The 13,983-nt window shown below is 41.9% G+C and overlaps 1 protein-coding gene across 3 annotated transcripts in view; it reads left to right on the top strand.

Annotated features, from left to right (window-relative positions):
• The window catches only part of macrod2 (mono-ADP ribosylhydrolase 2), a 473,134-nt gene that overhangs the window by 356,473 nt on the left and 102,678 nt on the right, over positions 1-13,983 (top strand). For all 3 annotated transcript variants that reach the window (XM_033612905.2, XM_033612904.2, XM_033612903.2), the window contains exon 8: positions 9,712-9,785. In XM_033612905.2, the coding sequence (XP_033468796.1) occupies positions 9,712-9,785 (74 nt within the window). The remainder of the gene's footprint in view (positions 1-9,711; positions 9,786-13,983) is intronic.

Raw genomic sequence — 13,983 nt, 5'->3', positions numbered from 1 at the left:
ATTAGTGACAGACTCAGTGTCTGACTCGTTAATGGCAGACTCGTTGACTGTCTCATTAGTGTTTGACTTGTAGGGGACTGACTCGTTGGTGTCTGACTCCTTAGTGTCTGACTTGTTAGTATCTGACTTGTTAGTGACTGACATGCTGGTGAGTGACTTGTTAGTGGCAGACCAAGTGACAGACTTATTAGTGTCTGATTGTTGGTGACTGACTTGTTAGTGTATGACTTGGTGAGTGATTTATATGTGATTTAAAAAATGTTGTGAATGCTCAGTAAATGAAGTCAAATGATGGACAGAGCAAAATGAATTTGAACATTAAATTACAGCTTTTAGAGTGACGACTCTTCCACTGGTTGAATTAAGGAATAGAGTGGAGAGTGTCAGGTAATGGAAACATAGAGGCCTCTTTTTAAAATGGATATGTGGCATTTTGGAGTAAAACAGCTCTATTGTAGTGACACAAAGGCGAGCCAAATGCATGCAGGAAGGAGAGGGTCACTGTTTGCACTGTACGCCGCTGACAAGGGTACTGCTTATTGCCTTATTGCTTTTACTCTAGTGCCGTGTGCTGCATTGCCAGTAGGAGCCGTTCATAGCGCTCCACCAGCAGCCCCCTCACATCAAAGGGGTAGGCTGTGCAGAGCCAAGCATGCAGCAGAGGGGGGAGAATTAAACAGCCTGTTCAATAAATAAACAGCTTAGCGCTTCCCATAACTGCATCTCCACAGAACAATACAGCTGATTAAGACTGAAGATCTTCACACAGCAGAGGGCAAATAGAGGAGGGACTTTCAAAGGAACTACAGTACAGTGCGGCGCTGTGGTGTTATTCTGTATGACTTTTCCCTGTGCCCCCTGAGTACTGCCATGTTCTGAAAGGGGCCCTGCTCTCTTGTCAGGCGTTTTGACATTTTCTGTACATTTTAGATAACCTTTAAGGTCAACTTCCATTTCAGCAATGTAAACAAAAGCTTTTTAGTGTGAAAGGCACATCTTCCCGATCTCTCTTTCTCTCTGTCTGTCTCCGTGTGTGTGCCTCTTTCTATTCCTCTGTCTCTGTAGAATACGCATGAATATAGCCATAATTTTATATGTGCGCCTAGGTACCATACTATGCACATGTGCTTGACCCATTTTCACATTTGAATCGTTGTCGACAAAACAAATGCTGCGCCCCCAACATTGTGACAGAGAGGAATCAGGAACAAGTTATCCAAGGCCTTTGTGGTGAGAAAAATAGATTTGTCAGGAAAGCTAATGCTAATTGACACTCTCTCTCACGCCTCCATATTCCAGGAGACTCAGTCACCATTGACAGATGATGGCAGAGCAGGGAGGTTGGGTGTTGCAGGGGTGCGCAGGGGGTACCTTAGACGCTTGGAAAGAAAAATGAGGGCTCACACTGCGCTGACAGTCCAATCCCTCAGTCCGGCCCATTAGCCACAACAGAATTTCTGCACGGATAGTATGTCGGAGGTACCACCCATAAACAAACTGGTGCCCACCGTGGGCCACGAGGTCACCCAGCATGATAGAGGTTATTAAGTGCCGCTCCTGTTTGCACATCAATCACAGCCATGCGACCTGGGTTTAAATGGATTATTCCTTCCAAAGAGGAGACACCTCTCAATGTCTCACAAGATCAGTGCCAAGAGTCCAACTACCTAGACTTAGAGAGGTCATATTCTCTTTATGCATCCCTTTCTCTCCCCTCATCCCTCCCATACATTCTCATCCCTTGTGGTCTATATTTCTCCCTCATGCATCAGTCCTACACATGCTCACACACAGGCTGAGATACTTGCTCAAGCAAAGCCACATACATAAAAATCCCATTTCAAGACGCATCGTGGACAATTCAGCCTTGTGGAGATCGTATCTTAGCTGGCGCTGAAAGAGCACTTTCCAAAAGCCTTGTAATGAGCTGTACAGTTTAGGAGGCGACTACTAAGATCAATCTCAGCACTAAGCAGAGAGCTCACTGGCACAATGCAAAAGCAAGGACATGAACATTAAGTCTACTACTTACCTGGCAGATGCCATCGCACACGTGCATTTATAACCCTATCAAAACAATCAGGGGGCTCACAACACGGCAATGCCACTACTCAGGACAAATATCTCCCTGTTTACTGCTCACCTTCTACACCTTTGGCTCATCTGTCTCTGTGACGGATCTGAGGATTGTTGACGGAGGGGTTTTTGCACTGACTCGTGGCTGCGGATGATATGCGGATGTAATCCAGCCAAGCTCTACTGGTATGTCCACGCTGCTATTCTACTGTACCGTCCAGATCAAAGGTGTCAAGCAGCTAAGAATTTTTTCCTCCAGCCAGCATCATGCTCTGGCTCTCTTCATCCCTGTCTAGGATTAGAAAGGTTGGAGACATTCATGGCACCTTATCTCTCAACAGTGATGGCTCGCTGCTAGCTTGCCAGAGATGGCCTGGGCAAGTCTCCCCTTCTCTTAAAACCGAGGGTTTACTACAGGGAGCTTAGCCCAGCTGGGTTGGGAATTTCAAGGTACATAGAAGCAACGTGCTGTATCAGTGGGTAGCAGAGTGTGTGCTCAGGGGGAGCAGGAGCTTCATAGCCCATTTAACCGAGTCACACAGTGTGCATTGTACTCAACACTAGCCTTGCTCTACCATTTTCATGGATGATAAGCCAAATGTAAAAATACTCCCCACCCACAGGACAATAGATTTAGGCCTTTGAGAAACTTGGTTGAGCATTAAACTTTTGCGTATCAAACGCTCCTCAGGATGTTTTTAAAAAGTGGAATGTCGGGTGTTAATTTTAGCATGTAGGACAAAGCGTGGCATCACCTATATGGAATGTTTCCAAGGAAGGTCATCATCTGTTGTGCCATGGAGGCTGCTCTCTTTCTTCCTACCTCTTTTTCTGCCTGTCTTCCTCACATAGCACCCTCCCATCCCTCTTTGTCTCTGTCTCCTTCTGCGGGCTGCAAAGTCGGTCATGGTCACAGCCCTGCCATGTCCCAGTGTTGGTGTAGAGAGGAGCCCCGGGCCATTTGACACCCACGCTTTGGCGTCTAGAGTCCTGGGGCGCTACTCTGTCCTCCACCCCGGGTCACCTCACCTCTCCTCTGGGCCCTGATGGGGTGACAACCCTCTTTCCCCCTCCCTTTCCAGATGAACACACAGGACTGCTGCCCTCAACTAGAGCAGCTCTCAATTGTGCTGCACTTAATGATTTCCTCCTGCCGCCCTAACCACAATCAACTAATCTACTTTGTATAATATTGTGCTTAAGTGATTCCACCCTGCCCGTCTGTTATAATAAAGGTCTTTAGAGGTAGCAGTCAGACTCTCTAGGCCCTATCAATGTTTTATTAAAAGGGGAATTTCTTTATACAACTATTTTAAAGATGTTTCTGAGCAACAGTTGTAAAAAGAAATGAGATGCTAAATCTTTGTTAAAGACCTTTCAGAATCAGATAAACATTGGCATTTTATGTTTCTGTTGTTGCCATTTTTATTCTTCTGTAGCACATTTCCTGTTTACCGCCATTTCAACACCTGTGGTGAATTTACGAGTGTCAGATACATCAGCCTCGGGCTATATGCTGCTTCAAGGTAGACAGCTCATCAAAATGAATGACGAGTGTTGAGACGTGAACTTGACCAACTACAACTGAGGGGTAGCAAAGAGGGACCAACAATACCATTCTTGCCTCAAGGGGAGAAAGGCTGTACTTTGAATTTTGCAAGAATTCAGGCAGCATATGTTTATCAAACCAAGGCCACACACTCCTACAAAAAAATCAGTGTGTTCTTAAAAAATAAATAAATAAAAATTGAAAAAACACTAGAAATTATAAAGCCCTGAAACAACAGCAGGTTGAGGTGATATCGTCTTCACAATATAAGCTCACTCAGGGAAAACAAAACTGGTGTGGTATGCACTATGTTCTCACAGCCTACCCATTTATTTGCAAACAAAGAATGGGAATGTATCATTGCGCAGACATACATTCAACTTGTTGACTTACCTCTACTCGCTTTATCAGGTGATGCAGTTACTCCTCACTCCTTCTCACTAGAGCAAAACACCTGAGCTACACAAGTTTGTTGTGAAGTTAACTCTCTAACTAAATTTAGGATACGAAAGAGTTGCCACGCTGGCAAAAGAGAGAGAGAGCAATGGGCTTGCCTGTTCTTAAAGCAGAAATTCACCCTAAGGCAGAGTGCACATTTATATTATTTTCCTACGTTCCAGTTCAGTGGATATTTTTGAACATGAACTTTCCAACTCTCACAGTCAAGACAGAGTTGTCTGTGATGTAAGCTGTTTCATTATGAATTAAGTAACTGCTTGTATTTTTTTTAGCTGTAACATCCAAAGCAGTGGCTTTCATTTGGTTTCTAGTTTTGTGTAAAATAAATAAAACCATATTCCTTAAAAGTCTCCCTGGGTCCTGCAAAAATCTTCATGAAGGTGTTTTACATATGCCTAAGAGAGGGGCCAGAGACTCTGTCTCTTGGTTGCATCAGAGATTAGAGCCGGCTCTCTTTTTTTTCCATATTAACAAAGGTCCTACATGCCCAAGATCATAGGAATAAAATATGGGAATTCTGTTTTAAGATGAGTCTTCCCTTTGGCTTAACTCACTGGGCTAACGTGGAGACACAGATGAAAATGTACCTTTCATTTAAAAGGAAATGAAACCAAGTCGTCTTTTTCATATATTATGATTGTGCTTTTTAATTGTGGCCTCGAATGAGTGAAAAAGGATGAATGAGGAACACTAACTGAAAAGACCTGCCTCGCAGTCTTCTCAGGTCAGACTCAGTGTTTATCTTATTTCTCCCTCGTCACTAGTCCAAATTTGTTGTGGTCACTGAATCCATAACTACTGCTGCCATCAACATCACTGGATGTACTATGCAGATGTTATGTAAGCACATTGTGCCACAGTAACCCTTTGTCCACATGGCACGTGCCATAGTCTCCCGTCTCTCTCCCCTCCTTTCTGTCTGGATGCTGCGCTCTGCTTGGTGATGAAGTAGAGGAGCCTTCAGCAGAAATAACACTGCACCACCTGAGTCCTCATCAGCGGTGCTGCGCTGCACATATCCCATCAGTGCGCCTCACTAAGACAAATCTCCCTGAGCCGGCCATATTCCCAGCATAGGAGAGAGCCGAGCCAAGCAGAGCAGGGACCCTGGAGGGCCCACCATCACTGCGCCTGACGCCAGCTCTCCACCTCCTGACAGATTAGCTTTCACTGAACCTTCCACACAGCAAATGGAGCAAAAGAGAATAAGAAGGAAGTGTTGAGGGGAGAGGATGTAGAAGTAAAACACAGAACTTTTTCATTTTGTGTGTACTTGAGCATATGAAAGAGTCAGCCCACTCAATCCTTTTCTGAGCATCATTTTTTGAACTCCTGTAAGTGGATTTTGCACTTCCAACAGGGCTGTGACTCCTGCGGCCAAGAGAGGTGGCAGAAGTGGAGATTGAGGGTATTTTATTGTAGCTGTTTTTAAACATATAAACATACTTGGCCATGCTGACAGCAAGACAGAGAGGCAAAGAGGTAAAGGTAGTGGATGCTGTGAAGGAGACAAATGATGAGAGAGAGCAGCCGATGCACTCAAACTGCTGCTGTTGACCTTGGGCAGTTGATGTTCCTGTTGAGCAGAGTTCTTCTGGCATCCTGCCCCGAGCTGCACTGACCCTGTTTTCGAGCTTTCCATCTAACTCTCCTTATGCCATTTCTTTTCCAACATTTGTTTACATCTGTCTTTCTACTTCCCTGTTATCTTTCTCACTGGTTCTATAGCTCGCCTCTTTTCACCTCTCCTCTCCATTCAGCTCTGCTATGATTAATAGGTATGGCTCTCAAATCAATAGAGCATTTGTACAAACTCCACACTGAATAGATTAAATAGACTCAATGCTATCCACCCACTGCTGTTGACCAGAATGTCCTAATATTATGATTAAGAGCTTTTCAGCTTTCTTTTTTCATGTGATTAAAGTTTTTATTTATTTAAATATAAACAGTAATATTATCTTTAGTTATATAAGATCTAAAGGCCTGTGGTAAATGCGCACATTTAGAAGAACTAAAACAAACATTTAGCTATTACACAGTAGTTATACAATCTGATTACCAGTGTCCCAGCAACACTGAGTGAAAAAGTGGTTTCATGACCTCTCAAAGTTCTCACCTTCATCAGAGACTCCAGCTAACCTGTTTGTATGATACCATTTTTAACATTTCTGGCATCCATATTTTAAGATCTTAGATTAAGATAAAGATAAGATTAAGATAAGAAAAGGAATTTTTCAGACTCAGAAATCAGGGTGCTCGTTGGTGAGGTAGGGGTTAGAAAGCACATAATGTTTGATGGCCACAGCAGTGGGGTTGCAAACTAAAGAAAATGCAGCGAGTGGCAACATGTTGCTCCTGTGGTTAATGCAGTGAATTCAACATACAAAAAAATAAAATGGTCAGATGTAAAGGGGGATGCAAAAAAAAAAAAAGAAAAAAAAGCACCCCACCGTCTTTGCTAATTTACACATTCCATATGTGCAGGTGATGAAGACGTGGGTGAGGTGACTGGAGAAGCGGAGTGTGTGTAGCAGTTGCTGCTGTGTCTCCAGTGCGCTCTTTGCGCCTGACAGCACAGTTGTGTTCATTGCAATGATTTCACACACAAAAACCACATGGAATCTAAAATCACGTGTGGCATCATACTGAAAACTACTGCTGCTTTGTTTTGCAGTTATTTAATGCTTTATGATGTTGTCATGGATTGCTACAACAGCAGATGATACTTTAATCAGCTGTATGGTGGAGGTGAAAATACTCATGCTTAATATTGGGTATCCTGCCACAGTCCAGCATTATGCTAGCATTTTAACAGCTGCAGTGTGCTCAACAGCTGACCAGGAATATCAGTAGCATACAGTCTTCTGCACTCCAGGGGTGGGGAATGTGATGGCAAGACAGCACTGATGAAATATTGAGTGGAATTTGATTTAAGATTTGAGTTGGCTTCTATCTTTTACAACTGAAAGGTGCATATGGAATAGTTATGACTCACTAGCACAAGCATAAAAAATACTGCTGGTTTGAATGTTTATAATAAAGTGGATCTATAAGTAACGTGTGATATGAAGTCTATTAAAATGTGTGAGCGGCATCATTACACACATAATGATTGCTCTCATTTTTAATTTCTACAGTCTGGGTTCAATTCACCACCTTCTCTTCGCCGCCACCAATTTTCCTGTCTCCAAAATATGCCAATGAATGGGTCATATTTTTTAGTTAATTTATGCACATTTCTTCATCAGCTTTTGTTTAATACATCCAAATTCATGATTAGAAAGTGATGTACACACAGTTCAAGCCCTGCTTTGTGTGTACGCAACCATTATAAATGAGGAGAGGCTGTGCTTTCCAATAATCTGAGGATCATTTGGCAGTCGTGACAGCGCCTACCTTTATCACTGCAAGTTTGATATATTAAGCAATTCCAGTAGGCAGCATCAAACCTTTCCACTTCCCTATGTATTTAAGTACTTTTCCCTAAATTGTAAACAGGTTTGCACCTCCAAATTGCATGTAAAATTGTTTGTTTTTAGCTTTCATAAAGTTTTCATAGTAAGAGCACAAAGACAGGTCCTGACTTTTTATTATAATTAGCTCCTTGTTTCATTTGTTTATATGCTTACTTCCTTGACACCTCTCCCATTGTGCCTGCTCTTTCTAAACAGCTGGTCCTATCTCCATGGATCTATTTTTCTCAGCTTTCTTGTCTTCCGCACATCTGTTTGCCTACGTTACTTGACGTGCGAGTTGGGGTGTCGGTACACCTGCATATGTGTGGAAACGGATTTTAAAAAGGAAACATCACCAGACAAAGTGATATCACTGAAAAGGTTAAGTGTGTCTGGGGAGACAAGAGGAGTCAGGTGACCTGCAAACTGATTTGGCATGCTGGATTAGGTTCTGAGCACACAGCTCTGGGGGCAGCTTTTGAAGGGCAGGAGCCGTGAACGGGCCATGCACTGTCTGCAGACACTGCCTAACAGAGCCATAGGAGCAGACTGGCTGTCACTGCTGGCTGGTATGCAGCTCACATCTCGCTCCACCCAGGGCTTGAACAGGAGCTCAGCTAGGGCTCGGCAGCACTTCAGCCCCTCTCCTCTGCTCAGTGTAACTCAGCCACTCCTGTCAGGCTGAGAAGGGGGAGGAGAAGAAAAACAGACAGAGAGAGACATCAGCGGTAGTCAGAAAGGTGAGAGTGGTGGGGATAAAGCTTCATACAGTATATCTTGACTGTCAAGGCAGTTGATTTAAAGCATTTACAGGGAAGTTATTGAGAGGCTTTGACAGCAGGTGGTCCAAGTGAGAGATGAAAGAATTCAGGAAACGTAAGGCTAAATCTTCAAGGCTTTTCATTTTTTTCTTTACATCCAACTTAAAGGGGAAGGGGTCGTTGCAGTGCTTGTAAGCCTGTTTCATAGGTCATAGAATGTTACAGTCGTGGCAATGACCCGGAAAAAGAAAAATATTTGAGAATCTGACCCATGCAATAACCAACAGGCTACAGCTGTGGCGTGGCCCTTGTATCCATTGATGTGGGTTGAAATTGAGGTCTTGACCTCTGTCGTTAGAAGAAGACAGTGCCTGCTGCAACCTGTGGTCCCTTATGGAGGTCAGGGGTTATAATATGGAAGAAGTTTGAAATCATGTGCGAGATCATTTAGGACTGGGGGAAAAAAGAAAAAAAAAAATGGGTTTGTTTGTTGGCTTCTGGGCTTAACTTGCATAGTAGTGTTATGAATGTAACTGCAAGGCAACTTCAAACTAGCTCCACAGATTTGTACAGAGGCTTTAGAGCAAAATGCTTTTGTCAAGTTTTGTGAAAGGCACAGACGACCAAACTCAGCTATAATTACTTTGAAATGAAGACAACTGAAACACTACTCTGTGACAGAGTAGAAGATTGTCAGCGCTTTTACTAATGGGTTATATACTCTCCAGCTGTAGCAAGGCTGCCCAAGGGCTTTTATAGTCAATAGCTCACTCTAAGTGTTGGGTCTTGGGAAGTTCTCTATAGTGGCAGCAAATGATCTTGAGTTCAGCATCCTGCAGAGTCCTCCCTCAGCTGGCCTTATTAAAAATTAATCAAATTGCAATCTCTGTGTTCAGATCGATACCTTGTGTTAACGTAGTGTTCGGGCTCCTTAGCAGGCACAACTGTTGTGATTAATATGGTAGTTAGTCACATTGCATCTCAGCCACACCATTTTTACTACATGTTGGCAAACTGATAAAATAGGCTAGTGTGTGTAATGATCGCACATCTATGCATAATTTCCCCCATAAAGACAAAACACTCAATACTACCTGAGGTGAGGGAGGGTGTGATGTAAATATGTAGTTTTATCTACACTCTGTGCCCCCAGAATATGTCTGCATGTGTATGTGTTTTCCTGTCACTGTGCATCTGGCAACACACGTCTACAGCAGTTTATCAGACAGCTGGTCGCATCTGCCAGAGACAAGCAGCTTGTGCTGCTTTCCATTGATTTAGGAGAAATGCTTTTACCTGTGGAGATATCGGTTAGTCTGTCTGTTGGACTGTCTGTTTTTGTCTCCCCCTTGCATCTGCATGTTGGATACAACTGGTACTGACACTGTTTTTTTTCTCTCTCTTCTAGGTTTTCCAAATGAGCCTGCAGCTGACATCGCTCTGAACACAGTAAAGAGCTGGATCGAAGAGAATCCTGATAAGGTAGTTCATGGCAGGGTAATGCATGTTCAAAACAAATAGCTGTCAATCTCCAGCCACCCATGCATGTGTGCAGGCACTGTCTATTTTAGGCTATTTCTGATTTGCTATGAGTGGAGATGATTGGACCACAGCAGAAACACAGAACACTAATTATCATGCATCTCTGTATCAGACAGACGTCTTATCCACCTGCCCTGCTTGATCAGCTATTTAGTCTGTGGTCTGAATGCATATCAAATTAAAAGCCAGTCTGAGACTAATCAGGCCTTAAATGGTCTGTTGACTGGTTAATTGGTCTATGCTGGGGAGAGCTATTAAACTCAGAAGAACATAAACACATCAGATGAAATAATCTGAAATTGGTTTTTGTATTAGATGAGTTACAGTGACGCCTTCCAGAGACTGAAGGCTCAAATAGTAATTCATGATCCAATCCATTGTACCACCGCAATCTATTTGGTAGAAAACTTGCATAAACACCGTCATCTTGAGCAGAAAGCACAAGGAATGGTATACTCTGAAAGACAGACGATCATCTTCAATTTTAGTTATTAGGTAAGTGGCAAAACAGTCATCATTTGAAATGACCGTCACAAAGAGACATAATATATCCATCTCCCCAATGGGGGAAGGAAATGGATAAGGATATTTTAATTTCAAAGCTGCTTTTGCTGGGGATTGAGCTGCATGCTGCTGCAAGGATCTTTGCCACAGAGAAACTGCCATTACTGTCTTATTATCTAGACAGTGAGAAAAACAAACACGGTGTGCGCTAAAGCTGCTACTTTATTTTTGAATCTATGTGGCCTCAGTGTCAGACTAGAACTTATTATCAAACATTACTCCGCTTCACCTAGTGTGTTAAAACCTTTATATGTGACTGTTTTGTAATATGACAGCACTAATTAACCAGGTCAAACTCCACGTGAAAGTGTTGTAATAACCAAATTAAAGCTAGGACAAATGTCGAGCTATTTTGAGTTCATTCCACAAAGCTTTTACAGCAGCATTGTTTTATGTGACATGCATTAAAAAAGAGTATTTCTCACCTTGATATATTTTCATTAACAGTTCATGATGATGGAATTTCATCCAGTTGTCAGGAGGCTGTTTGTACACAACATACATCAGTTTGAGAGTCAGTGAGTGATGGTAACCTTCAGGGGTCATCTCTGTTTACTGTGGCACTGTTTATATCTGTCACTGTGGATTGAGGTGTTTTATAAAGCTCACAGCTTGATGTGCTACAACATCCCTCAGCTGGTGTTATGGATGTTGTGAACAGGCAGCCAAATGATACCGAGCTGCTGGATTACTTTGCAGTTGATGTGCCATGTTTGCGGCACTTGTTCACTGCCTGATGATTGCTGTAACATGTACTTGGGGAATCCATCAACACTCTGGCGTAAAGAAGGTTTTATATAGCTTATTGCTGACTCTAAATAACGAGCTAATGTGCAAAGCTGACTTTTGTGGTGGTGTTGTTCCACATCCAGGATTGCTGTTTGCCGTGCAGAGGGTTGCACTGCCACACATGAGAGACAATTTTGTGATGCATGGACTGATAGCTATCTCTGGTGTGGGTAGATCAAGTGGAAAATATTACAATTCATGGAGAGGGGTAGACCTCTACAGAGGCTTCCCTGAGCACTGTTTGGCAAAGCTCCGCATGCACAAGCAGTGGATCTTCAACTCTAACTAGACCAAGAGTGAGTAAGCTTTTAACGAGATCAGAGAGAATAAAGTGATACATTTTACCCAGAAGCACAGCAGTATTACATTGGAAAGTCTTCCAATCAGACTGCAGAACAACATGCACTGAAGCAGGAGGTCTTCCCCTCCAATTTTCAATTCATTCACCGTTACTTGGTGCTGAGTTACTCTTGGTGCATCCCCAAACAGATTTTTAAATACATGATATATGATTTAAAAAAAACATCCTTTTTTTAAAAGTGATTATGTCAGTTTAGTTTTTACCTCAACGTAATAAAAAAAATGAAGTAGAATTTAAATAAATGTCTAATGGAATTTTATAGTGCCTGAAGGAGCAGCATGATGTCTTTCCTGTTAGATGCGTTAGTGTTTTGTTGCACATTAAATGTTGAGGTGAATGCCGTCTGCTTTGCCTGCTATGTTTAGAAAAGCAATTTATCACTGCAGCATTTACTCGACTGACACACCCACTGTCAACCTGACTGATAACTGACATGATACTGTCTCAGGCTTCGTGTCAGCTCATAAGAAAATTATGAGCTGACAGCATGTCTTACATGGAGCTTACAGTCAATTAAGACATGGGATACTTGAAGGGAACCCTTAGAGTGCAGACCTCCACCGAGGTAGTCCAGTCCTCTATGATATTCATCTGCAAGAGCAACCATTACATAGGCCAGTGTATAGATATATTTCCAAAGCTATTAGAATAAGGGCTAGGCGATGTGCGAAAGTCAATATCACAATATTTTTTACCAAATACCTTGATATAGATATTGCGATGATATTGTAGGGTTGACTATAGGTGTTATCACAAAATGATGACACAGTATTTTGTTAAATACTTATAGAAAATGACATCATTTTATTGTAATGTAGCTTGATATTACACTGTCAAAAATCTAAGGTATCTGTTTCCATATCACAGCATCAATATAATATTGATATATAGCCCAGCTCTAATTAGAATTATGTCAGAATATGGTCATCATCTCAGCTGTGCATTCATAAGGTACTTATAAATTGCGGTCAATATTATTACTTGTTCTCGTAAGGTGTGAACATTTTTTTTAAGACATACTTCACCTGCAGTATGATCATTTATTTATTCATGCCATGTTACTTTGAATTCAAGAGGAAAATGTTGAAGTAAACAGGGATCATGTTAAACAACAGCAAAACTATATCAAAACATTCGTTAGCAAACTTTGACACAACTCGTGCAGTATGATCCAGGTCTTATTTGTCCAGTTGCATGCTCAGTACTTTCAAAACATGCTGCATTGTCTTGCCTCAGTTCTTTATGGACAGGACTGAAAGTAAAAGCATAGATAAGTTTCATTTGTGGCACTACCCAGAGGGGCTGAAGGCAAGGCAATGCAATGTGTTTTGGAAGCACTGAGCATGCAACTGGATAAATGAGACTTGGATTATACTGCACAAGTTGTGTGAGAGTTTATTAACAGATGTTTTGATTCAGTTGTGCTGTTTTTGAACATGGTCCCTGTTTACTTCAATTAGTCAACAGTAGTCCCAGTTTTTTGGATTCTTCGTTCACCGAAGGCATGTGAATAAAAAATATTTTCTTCATGAATCCAAGGTAACACAGCATGAATAACTGATTTATGAATAGTCATTTATCAGTGAAGTATTCCTTTAATATCCTTGGTGGAGTTTATTGCAGACAGTTAACATTGTGATGTAAGCAAGAGTATAATTAGTTGTATAACATGTGTATATTTACATTTCTATAGCTACACTTTTATTTGATAAAAAGTGTTGTTACAATTCTGGTGGTGTTACAATTGTAGCCGTTCTCCCATGAAACCACTGTCCCCAGATGCCCCATGAAGACCGCTTTCTGTATGAAGTTTGAGCAACTGCATGTGGGGGCTACCACAGAGGATTACTGGTACCCGTGAATGTTGATTGTATTGTGGAGTCATTGTATTTCTACAATTGGCTGTTTTACTACTGTCTACTGGGTTTATGGTGTTTGTTTGCCAAGGCCAAATGCCCTGTCTTACAATGTTAACAAAAGTGAAAAATAGTTTGTGTACCCACCCCAGGATTTGGACCTGCTTGAAAAAAGTTCAATGGGTTATTCCTTGGCCCATGCTACACCCCTCCGCCATGTTTCATGAAAATCTGGCCCATAGTTTTTCTATAACTGTGCAGACAAACAGATAAACATCAAACAGAAAACAAACCTCCTCGGCATAGGTAATTAAAGTCCATAAATGTACCTGACATATCATGCAGGTTGTTAAAACACATTGTTGTTTTATTAATTTTCTCTATCTCTCTTCAAAGACTGACAAAGAGATTATGTTGTATGCTATAACATCTGATGGTTCACAAAAGTTCAGCATTGCTACAGTAGCTCATATCACAGATTGCAACCAGCTATTCCAAAGATAGAGCGAGAATGAGAGGTTTGAAGCCCAGTTTATCATGCACGGAACAATAGGACTAGATTGCACTG

The sequence above is a fragment of the Epinephelus lanceolatus genome, chromosome 17 (assembly GCF_041903045.1).
Source record: "Epinephelus lanceolatus isolate andai-2023 chromosome 17, ASM4190304v1, whole genome shotgun sequence".
In the NCBI taxonomy this organism is placed as follows: Eukaryota; Metazoa; Chordata; class Actinopteri; order Perciformes; family Serranidae; genus Epinephelus; species Epinephelus lanceolatus.
This window is presented reverse-complemented; position numbering and strand designations above follow the sequence as displayed.